The sequence below is a fragment of the Papio anubis genome, chromosome 14, assembly GCF_008728515.1.
Source record: "Papio anubis isolate 15944 chromosome 14, Panubis1.0, whole genome shotgun sequence".
NCBI lineage: Eukaryota > Metazoa > Chordata > Mammalia > Primates > Cercopithecidae > Papio > Papio anubis.
The window spans coordinates 63093815-63120049 of NC_044989.1; the positions used below are offsets into that span (position 1 = coordinate 63093815).

At 38.1% G+C, this 26235-nt stretch overlaps 1 protein-coding gene across 14 annotated transcripts in view; it reads left to right on the forward strand.

Moving 5' to 3' along the window:
• Positions 1-26235, forward strand: part of EHBP1 (EH domain binding protein 1) — a 402091-nt gene that overhangs the window by 79439 nt on the left and 296417 nt on the right. For 12 of the 14 annotated variants that reach the window (XM_009184288.4, XM_009184284.3, XM_009184285.4 and 9 more), the window contains one exon: positions 9-404. In XM_009184288.4, coding sequence (XP_009182552.1) covers positions 301-404 — 104 coding nt within the window. In that variant the 5' untranslated portion in view covers positions 9-300. Of the gene's footprint in view, positions 1-8; positions 412-2303; positions 2327-26235 lie in introns of those variants that run through there. The other 2 variants (XM_009184292.4, XM_017947575.2) reach the window with 2 other exon arrangements.

Sequence of the window (26235 nt, forward strand, 5' to 3'; positions counted from 1 at the left end):
CTTTTCAGTCCTCCAGAATACACATATAGCCCCTGAGGTGGCATGGTGATGTCTCCATGAGGGAACCCCCTCCCACTCATCCTGTCACGTATATCATAGTGTTCTTGACTGGGCCATTCATCTAAGATGGAATTTACCCTGTGAAACAGGGAGAAGACTTATGGACCCCAAGCATCATTTCGAGTTGTAGTTGAGTTTTTAAAAGACATACATGCAAAGTTCGTTTGCTTTGGACCCTCTGCATTATTAAAGCTGCTGTATTGCTAACCCAGAACTGCTCCAGTGTCTTGACTGATCATCATGGCTTCAGTTTGGAAGAGACTGCAGCGTGTGGGAAAACATGCATCCAAGTTCCAGTTTGTGGCCTCCTACCAGGAGCTGATGGTTGAGTGTACGAAGAAATGGTAAGATGTACGTGGAGGTAGAGTTTGCTGTGCTGTGGCCTAAACTCTGGGTCTTCTGATAGTTTATTTACCTTTCTACAGTGCACTAATGTGTAGAAGCTGGGTGGGGTGCAGATAACTCTAACAAGTACTGTGCTGTGCACAGTTGCAGCTAGTATCATCCCTGTGGATTTTAATTACTGCACTTCAGTATGGCTCAGAGGACTGTAACTGTGAGAGCACACTAAATACAGTACATTTGGTTTTGAGGTTATTCATCATTAGTGTTAAAATAACTTTGATTTTTGTAATTTTAAGGAGACAAAGAATGGCTACTGAAATATTGTGAGCATGTATGCATATGCTTTAATATAACAGGCATATGACTGAATTGAGTTTTAATATAGAAGTCTATATTCTTGTGGGGTGATGGTAATCCATTTTTTTTCTTGTTTTTTCATTTTTCCTTGCTTAGGATAAAGAATTTTTCATTATTTGATTAATGGAATGCCATCCACAAAACCTTAGAAATTCTTTTGTTAAATGCTTACTCAGGCAACTGTATTTTATTTTAATTGCCTAATGGGATACATTTCTTGGCCAGATTTAAGGAAGCAATTAGTAGTGCTGGTCTGTGATTGGCTTCTTTCCACTTGAGAAGAGTAAATATAGGGCTTTCTTTCCATTGCCCTGAATGATAAACAACAAAATTTTTTAATTTAGTGGGATAAAAAAGTTAATTTTAAGCAAATAGTCGTTTGGGCCTTGATTTACTGCAGTGATTAAGCAGTAATGGACTTAATTGCAAAATAAGCCCATTTCTTTGTCCACAAGGACTGTAATTCAGGTCTGTAATAACCTTTCTTTTTAACATCCTTTTTATTAGATTAAAAACATAGCTTGCTCTATTCTAGAACTCATAGCATATTTGAATATTTATTTGGAACTAGTTTCTGAATGCTTTTCTCTTCAACTTGTTAGGAATATTATTTTAAAATCAGTTTGAGAAATGCATGCACTCATTACCTACTTTATACCAGGTACTGTGGATTTAGAGTAGAATATGACATAATCCCTGTCCTCAAGGAGTGTACAGTCTAGTGTAAGAGTCACATGAATAAATTCACTGTGAGAGATGCGATAGTATAAATATGTATGACATAAGGATTTTAATCTGTCTTCATCCAGTTGAGTATCTTTGAGGACAGATTATTTAACTTCTCTGTGATTCAAATTTCCATAGCCATAAAGGTCATAATGGTGCCACTTCATAGGGAGGGTAATTGTGAAGATTAAATGAGTTAATACATGTAAAATGCTTGGAGCAGTGTCAGGGACATAGTGCCTAATAGATGCCATTATTACATACAGAGGTAGCAGAGGGAAAAACAATCAGTTCTTTAAGGGTAGAGGATGAGTTGTTGGGATGGCTTCCTAGTAGTTGAGCTGGGTTTTGAAAGATTCATAGTTGTTGTCCAGGAAGCGAAGGGGGAAGAAGTGAAAAACATTCTAGACTGAAGCAACAACCTATGCAGAAGCATGGAGGCTTACCTAGCATGGGATGTGCTGGAAATTCAAGTAGTATAGTTTGATATTAATGGGGTTTAAAGTGTAGGATTGGGGGTCATGCAGTGAGATGTGAGGTTTGAGAGTCACGCAGGACTGAAAGCATGTAAAGTTATGTGCTGTTAATAAATGATTTGGGGATTATTCTGTAGGTGATAGGAACATAGTGAAAGATTTTGAGCAGAAGAGACATTAGGTTTGCTATTGGAAAATCACCAGGACTACAGTGTAGACTGAGGATCATAGTAAAAGGATGACTGGAAATAGCAATATTAGGGTAGCTGTTTTAATAAATAAGGGGAGACAAAAGGTTAGGACTAGGCAGTGGCAAAGGAATGGAAAGAATTAACTGGAGGAACACTCAGAACACAAAATGGGTAGGATTTGGTGGTCATTTCAATTGGGGATTTGAGCAAGATGGGGATGAGGGAGAAGAAAAGGTCTAGATTGACATCCAAGCTTTTGTGTTGGAAATTTGGATGTACTTATCCAAGTTGGAGAAGGTCCTGATTACAGGTGTTTCTTAACTTGGCAGTATACTGGGAGCATCAACTTTAAGATGGTTAAATTTTAATCTTTTCCTTAAGGGAAATAGAACATTATCATGTGATTCCTCAGTTAGAAAATCAGTTTCTTCCTCACAGTTTGCAGCCTTCCTGGAATTTTATTTCCCTTGAGCTTTCAAGTTATTAATTTTTAAATAACATTTTAAGTTATTGCTAATATGTCTAAAGGTAAAAGCTACAGTGAAAATTTAGCTTGATTACAGTTGAATAAATGGCTTGATTACTTTTAGGAATGGCCATTATGGTGTCCCTATTAAATCAGGTCTTACGATAGGATTTGGACTTAATACCAGAAGCATCTGGATGTTCTCCTGGAAGTATTGGGAGTATTAAGTACCCCCTAATACTTCTTGTATTGTCTAGTGGTACTAGAACTTACATGTAGAGCTTAATAGTAGAATTATTTATACCAGTTCTAGAACCACTAGAACTTAGATCAGGAACAAAAGCGAGAATGTCTTTTTTTCATTTGAGAGAAGGACAGTATACCATGGAGGTCCTATTTGTCATCATTCCTTGATAGCCACATGAAGGGGCTGTAGCAAATTTAGAGATGATAGGGGTTTATACCCCTACTCTTATTGTTGTCCCTATGTCATTTAATTATTAAATGATGTAGCTGTTGGCAAGTGTAAGACTGGCCTCTGGAGATGAGTTTGAAAGAGACTATACTGTCATTTCTCTTGTTAGTTTACTTTCTGTTCTGTTCTTTTATCATCTGTAGGCTTTTAGATTTCTGAGAGAAATCTTTACTGTATGAGTTCTCAAAGGCTTTACAGGTGTTTAAGGAAACTGTATGAAAGTTGGCAAGTTGGGGTTATGATGATAATTTAACTAGATTGCAAATTAAATTCTGGTAAAAGCTCTCTAATATATGACATGAATCATTATGTATGAATATGTATTATATTTTGCATGTATATATGAACATATTTTATCTTTGTATTTATATTTCTTCCATCTAATTCTTAGTTGTGATGGAAGGACTAAAAATATTCCAAGTGCCATAAACTTGTCCTAAAAAGTCATGTATTTATTTTAGTTTCTTATTTTTCTATGTCGTGTAAGAATTCCTTTCCCTTATTTTAAAATATAATTTTAATTATAATTTATATTTTAAATAGGCAGTATAATCACATGGTTCAAAACTCTAGAGGTACAAAAAGGTGAATATATATCCCTGAAAGTAACTCTTCATTTTGTTCATTGTTTCACACATCTTTGCCAACCTTGTGACCTCAGGATTTGAAAAGTAAAAAAAGTAGCTTTTCTTAGTGTTTAAGTTTGTGACACTGGCCTGTTAGATAAAATATAAACTCTTTAATCTGATGTTCCAGGCTATGTGTAACTGATCCCAGCTTAGTTTTCCAATTAGACATTAGAAGACTACATGCACTTTAAGTGTTAATTTGAATTTATGAAAACCAAATTATATTAAGAAGTATTAATTTCAGAAATGCTTAAGCAAGCATTTCTCTGTTGACCATGGAGTGATATAGAGATACATGAGCCTTGATGTAAATAATCTACTTTTGAAATAAATTTTACAAAGAACAGAAAAAAGCATTAATTAGAAACAAACTTGGTGTGTTTTGTGGGATATGGACTGTCATGAGTAAAAGTGGAAGCAGGGATACCAGCTAGTAGGCTACTGCAGTAATTCAAACAACAGAGTAGTAGGTGGTGAGAAATGGTCAGATGTATGTAGGTAACACACGTATACCCTCACACACACTCAGCACCACCACACTTTATTGAGGTGTAATTTACACTTTTGCATATAGTAAAATGCATCCGTTTTAAGTGTACAGTTCAGTGAGTTTTGACAATTTTGTGTACCCATGTAGCTGGATAGTAAATTTTTTAAAGATGTAGTTAACAGGACTTACTGATGGATGAGATATGATGTAAAGTAAGAGACAGTCAATAATGACTACAGGTTTTTGACCTGAGCAACCAGGTGAATGTAATATTAATTGAAGGGATAGGGGAACACTTGGAGAGGAAAAGGTTTGGTATGAGGAAGAAATCAAGAATTTTGTTTGCTTTTCGTTTGATACATCCAGATGGAGATCTTAATTAAGCAGCTAATTATAAGAGTCTCAAACTCAGGGGAGAGAAGAGGCTGGATCATCTTAGTTTGTAAGTAGTATTTATAACTATGGGGCTATAGGAATTTTCCTATGCATTAATACAGATTGAGAAGAGGATTGAGGACTGAGCCTTGAGGCACTTCAGCATATAGAGGTGAGGAAGGAGAGGAGGAGCCAACAAAGGAGACAGGAAACAAGCAATAGTGAGATAGGAAAATTAGGAGAGCGTGTTTTCTAAGAAACCAAGTGCAAAAAGTGTATTAAGGGAGCATTTGGCTGTGTCAAATACTGTTGAGAGGCTGAGCAAGGTGACCATTGGATTTGGCAAGGTGGAAAGAACTGATGATTTTGAGGAACGGTTCAGTGGAGTGGTGGAGATGAAGGCTTGATTAAGTTGGCTTAGAGGAAAGGAAGTGGTTACAGTGAGTACAGATGATTTTCTTGGAGTATTTTGCTACAAACCAGAGAACTAGGTAATACCTGGAGAGAGACAAGGGTTCAAGGTATATTTTTTGCTTGGCAGATACTGCAACATGTGTAAATGCTGATGGAAATGATTGGTAGAGAAGGAAAAATGGATGATGTGGTGGGAGAGGAGGTAACCTTAGGAGAGAAAGTCTTTGAGTAAGAGAAAGAGACAAGGATCCAGAACCCAAGTGGAAAGGTTGAACTTAGGTAGAAGCTGGCACCATTCATTGTTACAAGGGGAGAAGCAGGATACATGGGTGGAGAAGCAGATAGGTTGGTAGATTTGGTTGGGGAGGATGTGGATATTCTGTTTTCTCAGGGAAATAATATAAGAAATCATCTGCTGGGAGGGAGGTGACAGAGTTGTTGAAGGACTGAGGAGATGAGGTATGAAGTTGTCAAAGTGAGAATGCATTGACTAGGGAAATGTAGGGGTATTGCTGGGTAGTAGTGATGACCTTTTTAACTTTGTGATTATAAATTTTAAGTGAATGCAACCAGCAATTTTTTAATCCAGCTATGTTCAGTGCTTGGGTGCAGGCATAGAATAGGTAGAGTTGGATTTGACCAGGATTAGATTTTGTCAGGAATGTATAACTGAGGGGAAGAGGACAGGGAAACTGAGAGCAAATGTGCAGGAGTGGTTTTAGTGATGAACCATGGAATATAAGCCGGATAAGGAGAAAAGTAAGTATGTGAAAGATGGGATAGTCAGTGAAAACATGAAAAGGATAATGATTGAAAGATTTTAAAGAGGTTGAAGAATTGTTGGGGTTGGGAGCTGGAAAGATGGGAGGTGGAGGAGTATGAGATGCTTGATTTTGAAGGATGTGGTTAATGTTAATGACAAGATACTGGTGGTGTCCTTGGATCACATGTGCATATCTGTTACAAAAATGAGCACATATCCCAATACATTTTTAATATACTGCATACATGAAATATGAGTATACTTTAATTTCTTTAATAAAATAAATACATTTAAAATAAATAAATTTAAGTAGAATTTCTTGCTGTGTTTGAGTAGATAATCTTTTGCACCTTCCAGCTATTCCTATTCCTTGTTAGAGACTATAGCTATTAGTATATGACCATGACAGTTGGTGACTGAGGTGAAATAGAGTAAAAGATTTTTGGGTATGAAGAGGGTGGTCAAGGAATTTAGAGGCCAATGTGCAGGCAGATTATTTGTGTGGCTCTTGTAGTTGCCAAGAATAATGGGAGGAGAAACATTTAAGACAGGGAGTCAGGTGCTAAACTTATTATTATTATTATTTTTTGAGACAGAGTCACACTCTGTTGCCCAGGGTGGAGGGCAGTGGCTCATTGCAACCTCTGCCTCCTGGGTTCAGGTGATTCTCATGCCTCAGCCTCCCAGGTAGCTGGGATTACCGGCATGTACCACCATGTCTGGCTAGTTTTTTTTGTATTTTTAGTAGAGACAGGGTTTTGCTCTGTTGGCCAGGCTGGTCTCAAACTCCTGTCCTCAAATGATCTGCCCACCTCAGCCTCCCAAAGCGCTGGGATTACAGGTGTGAGCCACGGCACCTGGCCTGGTGATAAAATCTTTAATGTATGAGGGGAGAGATGGAGCAGAAGGTTAGAAGACTGCAAAAGGGAGAGGTAAGGTAAGAAAGGTATTGTTCCCTAATTTCAAGGCTTGCTTCTAGAGAGGTTAGTTTGCAATACTTTCTATGTTGCAAGTTATGTGAATCTTGAACATCTTATTCCTTGAAACAAAACAGCACAGTCTTCTTTTCTATATTGTAAGTTGTCAAAGGCATATGATTTTAGCAAATACTAAATTGATGTGTTACTTATTTGTAATTTCATGGTAGTATCTTATGAACTGATTTTTTTAAAAATCGTTAATTGTTACATATGGTGTTTTATCCAGATTTTAAGTCTTTATTCTATGTGAAGAGCAGTTTTACAAAATTCAATTGTGGTGGACTCTTTAAGGAATATAGTGGAGCCACTTAATGCCATAATTAGATATTTCTGTGCTTACATCATGATTATGTCTACACATGACTCAAAATGTGCCTCTAGATCAAGAATTGGCAAACTCTGGCCTGATCCAAACTGGCTCTTTTGTTCTCTAAAAAAACAGAACAAACTTTTTCTGTAAGTCTTCATACTTTGGGAGGGGCCGAGGTGGGAGGATCCCTTGAACTCAGGGAACAGGAGTTCAAGACCAGCCTGGGCAACATGGTGAGACCCTATCTCTTAAGAAAAAAAAAAGAAAGAAAGAAAAAGGTTGCTGACTTCTGCTTTAAGACATGGGAGTTACTTGCAGCTAGTGTTTAGGGAATACAAGAGTCTAGCACCTTTCTGTTTTCTCTGTGCTCAGGCTCTAAACTATTAGTTTAGTCTTATTCTACTCAAACTACATAAGCAATGGAGGAGAGATCATTGTGCATGTTTCCCAGCCTTATAGAAAGAAACTTTAGAACAGCTTCTGACAACATTGAGGTCTGTGTATGTGTAAAATATACATTTTCTGGCTGTGTGACCATGGACGAATTATCTCTTAGTACCTCTTCTGTAGTGGAGATGATAATAACACTACTTCCAGCATAGAGTTGTTTTGAGGATTAAGTAAGATAATACCTGTAATAAAGGGGTTAGAACAGTGTCTGACAGAGTAAGCACCCAGTAAATTTTACCCATTGTTGTTATTATTTTTTATCTGATAAATAAGCAATGAGTGATGAAGAGAACTATCTAGAGAGAAAGGTTAGAGTAGGTGGGAAGAAGATTGTAAATATAACCTGACCTTTTAAGAGTGTTAGAGAAAGATGAACTGGCATAGGTTAGAGTGACCAGGGAGGTAGGAGTAAACCAGGAATGTTCTAGCAGAAGTACAGTGCTGAAATGAGCTAAGTTTTGATGATACTTTGACTTTTGGGGAGAGGAACTACATATTTTTGCTTCTAAAGCAAAATCAATTGCTATGGTTTTATAACTTTATTTCCTTTTTATAATAATTTCAAGCAAATGTAGGGCTAAGAAAACTAACTTAATTCCTCCAAAGCAGAATTAATTTGCTAGCGTTTGTGTATGCATGTTTGTATGTGTCCTGTAGTGTTTGTGTCTGTGTGTTTGTATGTGTCCTGTGGTGATGTTTTATGATATTTATGATGTATTTTTTTTCTTTTTTTTTTTTTTTGAGGCAGAGTCTTGCTCTGTCACCCAGGCTGGAGTGCAGCGGCACAATCTTGGCACACTGCAGCCTCTACCTCCCGGGTTCAAGCAATTCTCCTGCCTTGGCCTCCCGAGTAGCTGGGACTATAGGTGCGTGCCACCATGCCCAGCTAATTTTTTGTATTTTTAGCAGGGACAAGGTTTCACCATGTTAGCCAGGATGGTCTTGATCTCCTGACCTCGTGATCTGCCCGCTTCGGCCTCACACTGGGATTACAGGTGTGAGCCACCGTGCCCAGCCGAGTCACCATGCCAAGCCATTTTATGATGTATTTCTTTTCCTTTCTTTTTTTTTTTTGATATTTTAAAAATATATTATTTCTGAATTTTAAAGAGTCTTGTCGCTACCTGGAATAAAGATTATATTTTCCAGATTTCCTTGCACTTGGTGTGGCCATGTGATCAAATTCTAGTCAATGGAATATGAGGGGAATTGATGTGTACAACTTCCAGTTAGAGTCTTTGAAAGGAATGAGCCTGACTTCCTCTTATCTTGACCCATTCTTAATAACTGAGATATGGACCCAGGAAGAATGGTGATTTTCAACTATGTGAATGAGATCAACAACAGGGAGATGATGGGTAACAAGACTGAAGAAAGTCAGGGTCCCAATATCATCAGGTTGCTTCCAGCCATAATACTTCTGAGCTGCCTACTTAGACTTTTTTTAGGAGAAACATTTTCTGTCTTATTCAGCTACTGTATTTTTGGATGTCTTTGTTGCAACAAACTAATCTTTACCCTAGCTAATACATGTTGTGCTTAATTAACCCTATTATCGCTAAGATAAAGTTAAAATTTCACATCTTGGAGTAAGAGAACATCTTGCTCTGCACCCTGTTTATCACTCTAGCTTCTCTCATCATTCTCCTACTCCTACTTTTTCATTCTGAATTACCCTGAATTCATCATAAATGCATGATTTCTTTCAGATCTTGGCCTTTGAATATGATCTTCTTGCCCCACCCATTCCTATCTCCTCTACTTCCATAATTTTCTGGCCCCCCTACCCCCCGCCGCCCCAACCCAGGAACCTCCCAGGCTTCTTCCCAAAGCATTTCTGAGAGGAGGTGTTATTGATTTTGGACAATTCTAAGGCTTCAATCCCCTTTTCCTATGCAACTCCCCCACCCAGCAGAATCCATGACTCCCCGCTAATCTTAGGACCTATGAAACAGGTAAGGTCTATTTTGTAGATTCTAAGAGCTGGATAATTTTTTAAGGTGTAGAGAAGCATCTTTGCTAGAGGTTCTTCTTTGTGTCTCTTATGGTCATCTTCATTTGAAAGCTATGCTACTGAGTCCACATTCCTTTGAGGGCAGATTGGCTTTCCAAATAGATTGGTATCATATGAACTGTTTTTTTTTCTCAGCTAATAATGGCAATACAGATGTGTCTCAAGCAGGTACTTAGTTTGCAAAGAAAAATAAATTCATTTATACTTTACTATCATCTTCAGCTATAAAGTGTATTGTCAATAAATTTCATTGCCACGAAGTTGATGCAGTTGTCTTCCACTGGTTCAGCAGCCATCTTTATTCCTGCAATAAATAGTTTCTTGCGAGAGGAAGCAATTTGGAAGGTCTGAGGTCCCTTTCCTCTTCCTGAGGCCCTTTGCTCCCCTGGCGACTGCCTGGACAGGCAGCAAGGAGTTGTTTCCCAGTGCTTTTTGCGCTCCTGGCTGCCGACTCTGGCTGCTAAAGTGTCTGCCACCTGCTACAATTTATGGTGTTTTTCTATGTGATGGTTGTTCATTTCTTTTTTCATTTTCTTTTGTAGCCACTGGGGTCTCACTATGTTGTCCAGGCTAGTCTTGAACTTCTGGCCTCAAGCGACCCTCCTGCCTTGGCTCCTCAAAAGTGCTGGGATTACAGGTGTAAGCCACCATGGCCAGGGCCAGTTTTTCCTTAAAAATTTTTTTTCCTGTCATGATTTTAAAGAAATGAACCCAGGATCTTTTTGTAGTGTGTGATTGTCATACATTATTTTGGTATAAAATCTTGATTTACATACTTTAAAAGTTGATTTCTAAAATGAAATTTTAAGGGATTATGTGAGGAGGTTCTGTTCTTATGATTTAGTTTAGTTTCACATGAGTTTTGCAGTTAAAATGCCCAGGGAACTTAAAATTAGGCATTTCTAGAAATGTGCTATTGATGCGTCAAATGTGTTTGTTCTGATTTTTTGGGAGATTTCAACAAAAGAGCCATTGAACTTGTTCACTGCATGATATAAAAATAGTTCAGGAAAAATTGCATAAAGCATTTTGATTACTCAATATGGATGTTCATATTCTACATTAGGACGTTTGCGTATTTGTTCAAAGGAGTGGAACTGAGTTTGAAACAGAGGCAGTGAACTTACTGCAGGATGTTGTTGTACCCGGTATTTGTCTCATGTATCACTGTTAAAGTGATATTTTTAGGCAGCTTTGCTAAAAGGCACCTACTGATTTTCTTTAGTAAGTTTGGTTTATTAAAAAATTTCCTGGTTTTATTAATCCGAGTATTGTTATTTTGAAAATAGTTTTAATACAGTTTTTTTTTTTAAACCTTTAAAATTACCTTTAATTAAAAAAAAATCACTTTAAAATTTGATACCCCGCCTATGTCCAAAAGAGTTTGCCAGCCTAAGAATTTAAAATAATACCATGTTGACTGATTTAGGGATATAAATAGAATGATGGTCTTACAGGAGCAGAGAGCACATATTACTAGGCACTTGAGAGGAGTTAGTTGCTGCTATTGGAGAGTGGATTTGGTTCTGAGTTTATTGGCAGCCAAGGCAAAAAGGGATGCACATTGGCTCTTGTAATAGTCCTCCTGGCTAAAGAAAGTATATACATTTCTTTGCAGACTTTTCTTAGACCTTAATCCAAAGAGGATTTTTATTATGAAAATAAAATATGACATTGGATAAAATCTCCAACTACAAAAGACTCAGAACCATTGTTAAATTAGATAATGTTTATGTTGACCCTTCATGAAGACTTTTTATGAGAGAATATGGCTGAGGAACCTAGTTTTCTGATCATCTAATTTAAACCGAGAGTACTACTCTGGAAATTTAGAAGAATGGAAATTTAACATGAATCATTTAATTTTGTGCTGTCTAGTACAGAGGGAACTAACTATATGTGGCTATTTACATCTAAATTTAAATCAATTTAAATTAAATGCAAAATTCAGTTCTTCAGTTACAGTAGCCACATTTCAAATGCTCACTAGCCACATGTGGCTAGGGGCCACCGTGTTGGATAGTGCAAATATGGAACATGTTCATCACCACAAAAAGTTTTACTGGACAGTGCTGATTTAGCCATTGCCTCCCAAATTGACTATCTTTAGAATTGCTGGGGTGCTTTGCAAATATGGAGATTTCCATATCCCCTAGGAGGTCCTGATTCTGTAGGTCTGTGATAGTGATGGCAAATCTGTTATTTTAGAAGTTACCCAATTGCTGAAGAGTATCAAATTAGGTCTTAGAACTACCATATTTGATTCTTTCTTAAAAATCCGTCTGAACAAAGCTTTGGCAGGTGCTGGATGACAGTTCTATTGGTACTCCAAAAATGTTTATTGACTTGAAATGTTGAGTTGAATTTTCTTACAGTGGTTCAGCTAATTTGTGATTTTCTTTCTGATTAAAAGTGAGAGCATTGTATTTTAGCTATGCCATTTTAGCTGTCAAAATTAACAAACATTTGAACAGGTTCATTCATTCATTTAAAGACAAGACTGGTTTGTTCTCTTCTATATAAGCAAAGAATGTTGAGAGACAGCTACTCTGACTGTTGAGGTAGAATTTTTTTTTTTGAGATAGAGTCTTACTGCCATCACCCAGGCTGGAGTGTAGTGGTGCAGTCTCGGTTCCTGGGCTCAAGTGTCGCTCATCTCAGCCTCCTGAGTAGCTGGTACTACGGATGTGTGTCACCACGCCCGGCTAATTTTTTGTATTTTTTGTAGAGGCGAAGTTTCGCCGTGTTGCCCAGGCTGGTCTTGAACGCAGGGCTCAAGTGATCCACCTGCCTTGGACTCCAGAGTGCTAGGATTACAGGCGTGAGCCACTGTGCCGACCAGAATAATTTTTTTTTTTTTCCAGAAAAGTTTTGAAACTTCTTAAGTACTTGCCCTATAATTGTACTTCTAGACAACATCACTAGTAGATCTGCTTATTTTTTTTTCTCTGAAGCATGTCTTAATTCTCACATTGATTTTTCTATTCCATTGCCTTGTTTCCATCCTTTGCTGTCTTTTGCCAAGGGCCATGATTCACAAACTGTGCCAAGGAGCCCAGAGGCACTGCAGAGAACTCACAAGGGAGCCAAGAGATGTTTAACAATTTTGAAGGAAACATAGCAGCATCTGTTGGAAACCACACAAAGTATAGTTGGTCTTCTGTATTTATGGGTTCTGCATCTATGGATTCAACCAACTGTGGATTGAAAATATTTGAAAAACAGAATTGTATCAAACATGTACAGAGTTGTTTTGGTCGTTACTCTCTAAACAGTACAGTATAACAATGTTTACATAGCATTTACATTGTATTCGATATTATAAGTAATTTAGAGATGACTTTAAAGTATACAGGAGGATGTCCATAGGTTATATGCAAATATTGTGCCATTTTATGTCAGGGACTTGAGCATCCTCAGATTTTGGTATCCTCAGGAGGTCCTGGAACCAATCCTCCACTAATACTAACGGAAGACTATACTAGCTTGAGGTAGTTCAGTTTCAAAATTAGATTGCTACATTCTTTTCAGTGATCCCACAGTTTTACAAAGCTGGGCTTTTGGCAGTTGCTATGACAAAAAGCAGATATCACATGAAAATCTGTGTGGAACAGGAAATCAGGGAGGCAGTGTCCATTCTAATTCTCAAGTTTGAGATTAGATTGTCAAGTGTCCAAAACAGGTGCTAAGTTTTTAGGACATACGTCCTTCTTAAGTTGTTTGGACCTGACTACTTAATAAACAAAATGGTTAGGTATTTCTTTTGGCTTGGGGGTGAGGGAGTCTGAAAAAATTACACATTAAGGGCCTTGTCAACCCAGAAAGTTTGGGAACCTCTAGTGTAGGCTTTTGTGATAGCACTTAATGCTTTCCTAGCCCCTTTGGTCTCCCCTTTGCCTATATTACTGCCATAGTTGTCCTTCTAAAATTAGCCTTCCTTTAAATATGTCCTTATTCTATTTTACTAGTCTTCTTCCAACCATTTCCCTTAAGATTCTGAAATCTTGTTTTTACTACATGCAGATAGTTTCTCTCAAATTTTATCTTTTATTCTTCTCTTTCCCCTCCAAAATCATTAAATGCGGAAAGCTGTGTAGTAAAACCCTATCTCAAAGTAACTTAATTGAAACTGGATTTATTTATGCAATAAGTGGGTCTAGATATCAAGTTTAATGGTTCAGCTTTAATTTGAAGCATACTCTAATTTACAAAATTACTTTTAAAAATTGGCTAATTCATTTATTTTGAAACTTTTTATGGAAGTAATTTTAGGCTTACAGAAGAGTTGCAAAGATAGTATAGAGTAGGGGTATAGAGCAGGGGTATCCAATCTTTTGGTTTCCCTGGACCACACTGGAAGAACTGTCTTATAAAATATAAATATAAAATACACTAACACTAATGATAGTTGATGAGCTTTTTTTTTTTTTTTGAGACGGAGTCTCACTCTGTCTCCCAGGCTGGAGTGCAGTGGGGAGATCTCAGCTCACTGCAAGCTCCGCCTCCCGGGTTCATGTCATTTTCCTGGCTCAGCCTCCAGAGTAGCTGGGACTACAGGCGCCCGCCACCTCGCCCGGCTAATTTTTTTGAAGTTTTTAAGAGAGACAAGGTTTCACCGTGTTAGCCAGGATGGTCTCGATCTCCTGACCTCGTGATCCACCTGCCTCGGCCTCCCAAAGTGCTGGGATTACAGGCGTGAGCCACCGTGCCCGGCCGATAGTTGATGAGCTTTAAAAAAGGCAGGAGAATGGCGTGAACCCAGGAGGCGGCGGAGCTTGCGGTGAGCGGAGATCGCGCCACTGCACTCCAGCCTGTGCGACAGAGCGAGATTCCGTCTTAAAATAAATAAATACATAAATAAAAATAAAAAGTCCCTGCATAAATCTCATAATGCTTTAAGAAAGTTTGTGATTTTGTGTTGGGCCGCAGGTTGGACAAACTTGGTGTGGAGAATTCTTATATATCACATCACCCAGCTTTTTTTGGGTAAAATTTGAATAAATAAATTTACCATTGTCATTTATCAAAACTAAGATTAATGTTAGTATAATATTATTAGGCAAGCTACAGACTTTATTAGATTTCACCAGTTTTCTCACTAATATCCTTTTTCTGTCCAAGGATGTAATCCAGGATACCACATTGCATTTAGTTGTCACATTTCCTCTAATCTGTAACAGTTTTTAGTCTTTTTTTTGTTTTTCATGACCTTGTTAGGTTTGCCAAGTGCTGGTTAGGTTATTTTGTAGAATGTCCTTCAAATTGGGTTTGTTTGATGTTTTTTTAATCATTAGACTGAGGTGATGGAATTTTGGTAAGATACCACAGAGGTAAAGTACCTCCAGCCCCCGTCACATAATATGATATATTGCATGATATCAACATGACTTAATATTTACCTTGATCACTTAGTCTGTGGAGTTTCTCCACTATAAAGTTACCATTTTACCCTTTCATATTTTATGCATTAGAAACCAGTTTCTAAATCCAATATACACTCAGGGAGGAGAATTAAGTTTCATCTCCTGGAAGGGGAAATATCAAAGAATTTGAACATATGTTATAACTACCGCAGAACTAATAAATATTGGGGGGAAGATATTTTGAAGTTATGTAACTATCCTATTTCTCTTTAAAGTTTTCGCCACCAATTTAAAATTCATCAGTAGATTTTGCTTGTAGCGATTGCTGCTGTGTCCTAATGATAATTTTCTGTTTCCTTTATTCCTTCTACATTTGTTTTTGAAATTTTTCTGTAAGCAAGGTTTGTCCTTTATTCCTCATTTATTTATTCAGTTACTTATTCATATCAGTGTGTACTTAATGGTTATTTATAAAACAACCTTGTGATATCATTACTGCCTTTTGTACAGAGGCTCTGACAGGGAGGTACATTGTTTTTTAAAAATAACCCTTTCTATTTTTAAAAAGAACTTTTATTTTGAAATAATTTAAGATGTAGAGAAAAGTTGCAAACACAATACAAATAATTCACATATACATATCCCCTCAGTTCCCCAAGTGGCAACATTTTGCCGTGTTTGCTTTATCAGTCTCTTTTAAGCTATTTTGTATGTAATTTTTTTCTTAACATTTAAGAGTAAGTTGTACCATAGTGCCCCTTTACCCATAAACACTTCAGTACGTATTTCTTAAAAATAGGGAATTTTTTTTTTTTTTTTTTTTGAGATGGAGTCTCACTCTGTTGCTCAGGCTGGAGTGCAGTGGCGTGTGATCTCGGCTCACTGCAACCTCCGCCTCCTGGGTTCAAGCGATTCTCCTGCCTCAGCCTCCTGAGTAGCTGGAACTACAGGTGCTTACCACCACACCTGGCTAATTTTTTGTATTTTTAGTAGAGATAGGTTTTTGCTGTGTTAGCCAGGATGGTCTCGATCTCCTGACCTTGTGATCCACCTGCCTTGGCCTACCAAAATGGTGGGATTACAGGCATGAGCCACCATGCCCTGCAAAAATAGGGATTTTTTTTTTTTTAAACATAACCACAGTTTAATTTGTCAAAATCAGGAAATTTACATTTGTATGTAATGCTGTTACTTAATCTATAAGCCTAATTCAGATTTCTCCAATTAACCCAAGAATTCCGTTTATAACAAAAGAAGAATTTTTTCCTCCCTAGGCCAGGATCTAATCCAGGACCATATGTTACATTTAGTTGTCACATCTCTTTAATCTCCTTTAACCTGGTAGAATTCCTTAGTCTTTGTTTTGACACTTGACACTTCTTAAGTGTCAGGTCACCTTGACACTTTTGAAGAATGTTCCTCAATTTGTGTTTGATTTTTACTCATGATTAGGTTCAGGTTATGAATACTTTGCAGTAATACCAAAGTGAAGCTGTGTATTCTCTGCATCAGGAGTCACATGATATTGATTGTGCTGTGCTTCAGGAGAACTGTTGTTATGATTTCAGTTCTTTTGCATTGGCTGAGGTATTTTATGTCCAATTATGTGGTTGATTTTAGAGTATGTGCCATGTGGTGATGAGAAGAATGTATATTCTGTTGTTTTTGGATGGAGAGTTCTGTAGATGTCTATGAGGTCCGTTTGATCCAGTGCTGGGTTCAGGTCCTCAATATCTTTGTTAATTTTCTGCCTGAGTGATCTGTCTAATACTGTCAGTGAGGTGTTGAAGTCTTCCATAAGTCTCTTTGAAGGTCTGTAAGAAGTTGCTTTATGAATTGGGGTGCTCCTGTCTTGGATGCACATATATTTAGGATAATTAGTTCTTCTTGTTGAACCCTTTGTCATTATGTAATGCCCTTCTTTGTCTTATTTAATCTTTGTGATTTAAAGTCTGTTTTGTCTGAAATTAGGATTGCAACTTTTGCTTTTTTCTGTTTTCCATTAGCCTTGTAGATATTTCTCCATCCCTTTATTTTGAGCCTATGGGTGTCATTGCATGTGAGGTGGGTCTCTTGAAGACAGCATACCAATGAGTCTTGGTTCTTTAGGCAGCTTTCCACTCTTTGCCTTTTAATTGGGGTGTTTAGCCCATTTACTTTCAAGGTTAATATTGATATGTTTGAATTTGATCCTGTCATCATGATGTTAGCTGGTTATTATGCAAACTTGTGTGGTTGCTTTATAGTGTCACTGGCTTGTGTACTTAAGTGTGTTTTTGTAGTGGCTGGAAACAGTCTTTCCTTTCCATGTATAGTGTTTCCTTTAGGAGCTCTTGTAAGGCAGATCTGGTGATAATTAATTCCCTCAGCACTTCCTTATGTGAAAAGGATTTTATTTATCCTGTGCTTATGAAGCTTAGTTTGGTGAGATACTAAATTCTGGGTTGGAATTTCTTTAAGAATGTTGAATACAGGCTCTCAGTCTCTTCTGACTTGTAAGGTTTCTTCTGCTGAGAGGTCCACTGTTAGTCTGATGGACTTCTCTTTGTAGATGACCTGACCTTTCTAGCATTTTTTCTTTCATTTCAACCTTGGGGAATCTGATTATGATGTGTCTTGAGGATTATCTTCATGTGAAGTACCTTACTAGGGTTCTCTGTGTTTCCTGAATTTGAATGTTGGCCTCTCTAGCTAGGTTGGGGAAGTTCTCTTGGATGGTACCCTGAAATATGTTTTCCGAGTTGCTTACACTCTCCCCATCTCTTTCAGGGATACCAGCGAGTCATAGATTTGGTCTCTTTACATAATCCCATATTTCTCGGAGGTTTTATTTGTTCCTTTTCATTCTTTTTTGTATATTCTTGTCTGACTGTCTTATTTCAGAAAGCAGTCTTCAGGCTCTGAAATTCTTTCCTCCACTTGGTCTGTTCTGCTGTTAGTTCTTGAGATTGCATTATGAAATTCTTGTAGTGTGTTTTTCAGCTCTGTCAGATTGGTTACATTCTTTTCTATACTGGTTATTTTGTCTTGTCAGCTCCTGCATTGTTTTATTGTGATTCTTAGCTTCCTTGGATTGGGTTTTAGTGTACTGCATCTCAATGATCCTTGTTCCTGTCCATATACTGAATTCTATTTCTGTCACTTCACCCATCTTGGCTTAATTTAGAATGCTTGCAGGAGAGGTGATGCAGTTGTTTGGAGGAAGGAAGGCATTCTGGCTTTTTGAATTGTCAGAGTTCTTTTGTTGGTCCTTTTTCATCTTTATGGGCTGATGTTTCTTCAATCTTTGAAGTTGCTCACCTTTGGTTAGTTTTTTTTTTTCTTTTATCCTATTTGATGGCCTAGAGGAGGCGTCCCCAACCCCTGGGCCATGGACTGGAACCAGTCTATGGCCTGTTGGGAACTGGGCTGCACAGCAGGAGGTGAGTAGTGGGCAGGCAGGCGAGTGAGCATTACTACCTGAACTCTGCCTTCTGTCAGATCAGTGGTGGCATTAGATTCTCACAGGAGCACAAATGCTATTGTGAACTGCTCATGCAAGGTGAGCTGCTCATGCAAGGGATGTAACTTGCATGCTCCTTATGAGAATCAAATGCCTTCTCCCACCTTGTGTGGAAAAATTGTCTTCCATGAAATTGGTTCCTGGTGCCATAAAGACTGGGGACTGCTGACCTAGAGGGCTCAATTGTGGTATCAGGTGGATTCCGCCAACTGACTTCATTTCTGGAAGATTTTAGGGGGCCAGTGCTCAGTTCCCAACTCCTGGACTGTGTGCTCTAACTGTGGGGGACTTTGATCAGCCCTGACTTTGTTCTCTGGCTCCTTGGGGTTAGGAATCCACTGTGCTGCGTGGCGGTGGGGGCGCTTCAAGGTGCTGGGTGGTGTCGGCCACTCATTTTCTTGTGCCTTATTTGCATGTGCCTCATTTGCATATGCCAGCAGCAGCACCTGTGGCAGTATGGTGGCGTGTATGCTCGTTGGTTGCGGCAGTGTGCTAGTGGGTCCTGGGGTGCCTACCTCCAAGCCCGTGTTCACCTCAGTGTCAGAGGCAACCCATTGGTGGGGACACAGGGGCCCCCTGCTGGCAACTGTGCATGCAGTCATGCTGGTGGTGGTGTTGGCACAGGGGTGGGGCACTGGCAGGCACAAGTCTGTGTGTACTCTGTGCACTGCCGTCATGGGTGGTTACTCAGGGCAGGGAGTCTGCTGTTCTCTGCCTGGTTTCACTCCCACGGCAGTGTTGTTACAAAGGCAGGGTGCTGGTGGGGGTGGAGTTGGCTGGCTCTGTGCCTGCCAAGGCTCCCACTGAAATGTGGTTGGTGGAGGATGGGGAATAGACTGTACTCTGGAGGCACCAGTGGCTGGGTAGGGTGCATGCACATGGGCGGCTGATGGAGCAAGGAAGCCAAAACTTGCCCATGCACACACCGCCAGCAAAGTGATGTGGGGGGGTTGTCATGAGTGGAGGTGGGGTGTGGGAGCTACAGTGTGGGGAGGAAGCAGGTAGGTTGGTGCATGGCTATGACAGCCGCCCTGCTGGAGCTTTCCACCAGTCAAGCACTGTTGCCAGCATAGGAGCTATGATGTGGGCCCCTAGGGCGCTCAAGGCTTCTGTGCAAGCAGATGTGGCCAGGCTGGGGCACAGGGAGAGCCCAGCAAACCAAGGGGCACTCAGGTTGGACTGGTCTTGTCTGATGGGCAAGACTGCCCTTCAGAGTTGAGATCCAACAGTATCTCTGGGGCTAAAATCTCCTGTGGGAGCAAGTCAAGCCTAGGGGGATGGGCAACCTTGGCCGTGCTCTGTTACAGATGCTCCTTCACCAAACCCTCTGAGCTCCACATCAACTGGCTTATTGCCCCTACCACTTCTCTAAGCAGCTTTCCCTGCCAACTCGAGTATCCATTATAGTGGAGGAGTCTCCTTTTGCCAGGATTCCAGAGGTCGGTGGTAAGAGTGGGTGGGTTTCTCCTTGCAAGTTCAACTTACCCCGTCCCCTGGAATCCTTGGGGGCCTGGAATGACTACTGGTGTGTGGTAGGTAGCCCCGTACTGGGTTTCCAGCTTTCTCCCCCTTCATCCCAGCTTCTGTGTTTTCCCTCTGTCTGCTGTCAGTACTTTTCCTCTGAAGATCTGTTAGGCATGGGCCAGTCATCTCAATCCCTTCGTGGCATCTGTTCTACCTGGCTGCTCTAGTTGGCCATCTTGCCCTCTCTCTTATCCTATTCCTAATCAAACTTTTACCCATTAGTGTTAGTATTCAGTATGGTTTTGTTGTTATTTTTTATTTTAGACTAGTTAAGTGCACTCTTAAGAAAGGGGGAAAGAATAGAACAAGGAGTTCAATCTGTTACTGACTGTAAACAATTGATTGAGATAACTCACTACCAGCCTGGTTTTGTTTTTTATTTGAAGCATAGATAGATTCATTTGTTTTTATTTATATTTCACACTATAACATCCTCCCATCCTGTTGAATTAATGAATTAATTAAATTTTAATGTCGTTCCCCATGTAAGAACTATTTTTTTTTTTTTTTTTTTGAGACAGAATCTTGCTCTGTCACCCAGGCTGGAGTGCAGTGGTGTGATCTCGGCTCACTGCAACCTCCACCTCCCAGGTTCAAGCAATTCTCCTGCCTCAGCCTCCTGAATAGCTGGGATTACAGGCACAGACCACCACGCCCGACTAATTTTTGTATTTTTAGTAGACACATGGTTTCACCATGTTGGTCAGGCTGGTCTCAAACTCCTGACCTTGTGATCCGCCTGCCTTGGCCTCCCAAAGTGCTAGGATTACAGGTGTGAGCCACCGCGCCCAGCCTCACAAGAACTATTTTTAAAAGTATGTCTTCCCCATCTTGATTATCCTGTTCCCAACTCTCTGTCCTTTCCACTTTGTTCCACCCAACTCCTGAATGTAACTAGTTTTGTTATTCTCGGTTTCTTCTTCTTCCTTTTTTTTTTTTTTTTTTTAACAGATTTATTTAGGTATAACTCATATACTAAACAATTTGCCATTTTAAAGTATACAATTCAGTGGTTTTTAATGTATTTCTAGAGTTGTGCAACCATAGTCACTATCTAATTTTGGCATTTCACAAAATTTTTTTGTGAAAAAAATCCCATACCTGTTAGCAGTTACTCCGTATTCCTCTGGAACTCCCCTCCCTACTCAGTCCCCAGGTAACCACTAATCTAATTTCTGTTCTCTCTAGATTTGCCTATTCCAGATACTGTATGGTCTTTTGTGACTGGCTTCTTTCACTTAGCATTATGGTTTCAAGGTTCATCCATATGTAACAAATATCAATACTTCATTCCTTTTTATTGCTGAATAATCTATTATATGGATGTATTACATTTTATCCATTCATCAGTTTATGAACATTTGGGCTGTTTCCACTTTTCTACTATTATGAATAACGCTGCTGTGAACATTTGTGTCTTGGGTATGTTATGGATCACAGGCTCTTTGGCTCCCTGTATAATAAAAATTAACATAGGGCCAGGTAGATATCCCAGACAAGGCTGTTATTTTGGGGCTTGCACTTGAGCGCAAGGGAGACAGCAGAGGTGCAGGGACTCTCTAGCTGACTCTGTGAAACAGCTGGTAGGGAATTTTTTGTTAGACGAACTGTAGGAATTGACATCAGGGGTGATATATGCAGGCTGGGCTGGGAAAAGCATGTGAAGGGTAGGGTATGCGGGTCAGGCATATCTGGTTGTGATATTTATCTTGAATATTGGACAACCTGGTAGTCTGGCCAGAGGCAACAAGGCTGTAAGTTAATTGTTAAGCATTCTTTCCTGAAGTGGGACCCTCCACAACCTTGGTTTGATATTTAGATTTCCTAAGGCCAGTTCCTGGAATTCTTTAAGTAAAAGGCATGGTTAAGACAGTATGAAGAAGGAGCTGTATCCCATTCCTGTTCTGTCTCACGTACATACCTAGAAGTGGAACTGCTGGACCATGTAGTAACTAACTTTTTGAAGAACCGCCAAACTGTTTACCAAAGTGGCTGTATCATTTCACATCCCCACCAGCAATGTGTAAGGGTTCTGGTTTCTTCATTTACTCACCAACACATCTGATTGTCTTTTTTATTTTAGCCATTTAAGTACGTGTAAAGTGTTATATCATTGTGGTTTTTGACTTGCGTTTCTCTGGTTGCTGAACCATGTTGAGCCACAATATTTTCGTATGCTTATAGACCATTTACTTGTCTTTTTTGGAGAAATAGATATTGTAATCATTTGCCCATTTTTAATTGGATCATTTTCTTCTAGTGTTGTAAGAATTCTTTATATATTTTGGATATAAGACACTTATCAGGTATGTGATTTGCAAAAAGTTTCTCTCATGTTGTAAGCTATTTACTTTCTTGGTGATGTTTTTAAAAAAGGGTTTAATTTTCATAAAATATAATGTATCTATTAATACATTAATAATATGTCTATTTTTATTTTGTTATTTGTGCTTTTGGTGTTGTGTCGTCTTAGACTTTGCCTAACCCAAAGTCACAAATATTTACTACTTCTATTTTTTATAAGAGTTTTATAATTTTAACTCTTACATATAGTAAGTCTATAATGTATTTTGAGTTAATTTTTGTGTATGTGTAAGGAAGGTGTCTACTTTTATTCTTTTGTATGTGAGTATTTACTTTAGCACCATTTGTCTAGTCTGGTTATTTTCTTCCTTTGTTTCTTTTTGCATGAACATGCAGATATATGCACTTCTAAAAAATTTATTTATTTTACCTATACAAAAGAGGTAAGACAACATAGTCGGTACTTTCACTTTACTTTTTCACTTAATATATTCTGGAAATCATTCCATATCTGTTTGTAGAGTTTGTCCTTATTCTTTTTTTTTTCTCAACAGCTACAAAGTACTATCTTTGTGATACACTATAGTTTATCCAACTATTCTCTTATGTGGGGGCATTTAGATTGTTCCTAATATTTTGCACATACAGTACTTTAATGAATAGGCTTTGTGTTCGGGAGTAAATTCCTAGAAATAGAATTGCTGTGTCAAAAGGTAAACACATATGTAGTCTTGTTAGATATTGCCAAATTCCTCTCCATAAGGGTTTTATCAATTTGCCTTCCCACCAGAAATATATGAGAGTGCCTGTTTCCCCACAGCCTCAAGTACCAAATTTGTTGTCCTGATGTTTTTGCCAAAGGGAGAGGTGAGAAATGGCATCTTGGCGTAGTTTTAATATGTACATGCATACCTCAGAGATATTGTGATCTTAGTTCCAAACCACTGTAATAAAGCAAATATTGCTGTAAAGAGAGTCATACAGATTCTTTGCTTTCTCAGTGCATATAAAAGTTGTGTTATTTATTGACTACTGTTGTATCTAGTTTTTGGTCTTTCTCCTTAACTTTAAAATAATTAATAGAGTTTAGGTTTTTCAGCAATTATGAATTTACGGAAAAATTAAGTAGAGTACAATTTTCATATACCCCTCACCTGCCCCTATTTCCCCCTTCTTATTAATATCTTACATTAATAATGACATGATTCCACCATTATAGTATCATACAGAATATTTTCACAGCTCTGAAAGTCCTCTGAAATCTCTCCCTCACTCCCCCTTTCCGTCTCACTGAATTTCTGACAACTACTAATCTTTTTACTGTCACCATATTTTTGCCTTTTCCAGAATGTCATGTTGTTGGAATCATATATTAGGTAGTCTTTTTAGGTTGGCTTCTTTCAGTCATCAGTATACATTGAAGTTTCCTCCATGTCTTGTGGCTTGATAGCTTATTTCTTTTTCATCAGTAAATAATATTCCATTGTCTGGATGTGCGACAGTTTATCCATTTACCTGTTGAAGGACATCTTAGTTGCTTCTAAGTTTTGACAATTATGAATAAAGCTGCTCTAAACATGTATGTGCAGATTTTTGTGTGGATATAAGTTTTCTGCTTCTTTGAGTAAATACCAAGAAGTGAGATTGCTGGATCCTGTGGAAAGAGTATGTTTAGTTTTGTAAGAAATTGCCAAAATGTCTTCCAAAGTGGCTGTATTATTTTGCATTCCTACCAGCAATGAATGAGAGTATCTGTTGTTCCACACTGTCTCCAGCATTTGGCATTCTTAGTGTTCTAGATTTTGGCCATTCTAATAGATGTGTAGTGTTATCTTGTTTTAACTTGCATTTTCCTGATGACATATGATGTGGAGCATCTTTTCATGTTTTTATTTGCCTTTGTATCTTTTTTTGTGAGTTGTCTGTTAGGGTCTTTTGCCCATTTTTAATTGGATTGTTTTCTTATTGTTGAGTTTTAAGAATTCTTTATATTTTGGATAATAGCCCTTTATCTGGTATGTCTTTTGCAAGTATTTTCTCCTAGCCAGTGGCTTGTCTTTTATTTTTTTGATGGTGTCTTTCAAAGACGAGAAAAAAATTAATTTTAATGAAGTTCAGCTTATCAGTTCTTTCTTTCATGGATTGTGTCTTGTGTGTTGTATCTGAAAAGTCATCACCATACCCAAGATTATCTAGATTTTCTCCTCTGTCATCTTCTAGGAATTCTGTAGTTTTATGTTTAATATTTAGACCTAATTTTTGTGGAAGGTATAGGAGATCCATGTCTGGAGTCATTCTAGCACTATTCATTGAAAAGACTATCTTTTCTGCATTGATTATCTTGGTTCTTTTGGTAATGACAAGTTGACTGTCTTTGTAGGGGTCCATTTCTGGGCTCTTTATTTTGTTCTTTCACCATTACCATACTGTCTTTATTACTATAGCTTTATAATAAGTCTCAGTGTTGGCTAGTGTTAGTCTTCCAACTATATTCTCCTTCAGTATTGTAGTGTCTATTCTGGATCCTTTACCTTTCCTTGTAAATTTTAGAATCAGTTTTTCAGTATCCATAAAATTACTTGTTGGGAGTTTGACTGATACTGCATTGGGTCTATAGATCAAATTGGAAAGAACTGCATCTTGGTAATATTGAGGCTTTCCATCCATGTACAGCTATCTCTCAATTTATTTGGATCTTTTTGGATTTTTGTAATATTTTCCCCCCTAGATTCTGGATATATTTATTGGATTTATACCTAAGTATTTCAGTTTCTTGGTGCTAATATAAATGGTATTCCAATTGGTAAATTCCAATTGTTCATTGCTGATGTATAAAAGCAATTGACTTTTATGTATTAACCTTGTATCCTGCAATCTTGCTATCATTGCTTATTTATTTTACGAGTTTTGTTGATTTTTTGGGACTTTCTACATAGACAGCATATCACATGCAAACAAATAGTTTTATTTCTTCCTTTCCAACCTATACACCTTTTCTTTTTCTTATCTTATTGCATTAGCTAGGACTTCCAGAATGATTTGACTAGGAGTGGTGAGAGTAGACATCCTTGCCTTGTTCCTTGGCAGGAAGGCATCTAGTTTATCACTGTTAAGTATAATGTTATCCTTAGGTTTTTTTGTAGACGGTCTTTATCAAGTTGAGGAAGTTCCCCCTTTTTTTCCTAGTTGTCTGAGAGTTTTTATCATGAATGGCATTGGATTTTGTCAAACACTTTTTCTCCATCTAATGATATAATCATATAGCTTTTCTTCTTTAGCCTGTTGATGTGATGGATTACAAAATTTTTATAATAATTGGTTTTTACAGTAATTGGTTTTTAAGTGTCGAACCAACCTTGCATACCTAGAATCTATTTGATCATGTTGTATAATTCTTTTTAACCATTGTTGGATTTGATTTGCTATGTTGGTCTGACTTTCTGACTATATGATTTTCCTTCTTTTGAATAATTTTTTAAAAAACAGTTGTAAAGGAAGTCTATTGGTGATAAATTTTTTTAACTTTTGTTTGAGACAGTCGGTTTCTCACTTTTGAAGGACAGTTTCACTGGATACAGAATTCTAGGTTGGTACATTTCCACTCCTATTATTATTTTATTCCACTCTCTTCCTGCTTACAAGTGTGGGGACCCCACACTTCTGTGAGTTTTACCTAATTTACATGGTTTGTGAAAAGACTGATGTTATTCTTGCTTCATCTATAGGTAAGGTGTTTTTTCCTCTGGCTTCTTTCAATATTTTCCTTTGTGTTTGATTTTCTTTAGTGTGACTAGGATATGCCTACATGTAGATTTTTTTGTATCTATCCTGCTTAGTGTTCTCTGAGTTTCCTAGATCTGTGGTTTGGTGTCTATCATTAATTTTTGGGAAATTCTCAGACATTGTTGCTTCAAATATTTCTTCTATGCCTTTCTCTTTTTCTTTTTCTTTTGGCATCCCCATTATGTGTATTTATGTCTGATATGGTTTGGATCTGTGTCCCCACCCAAATCTCATGTTC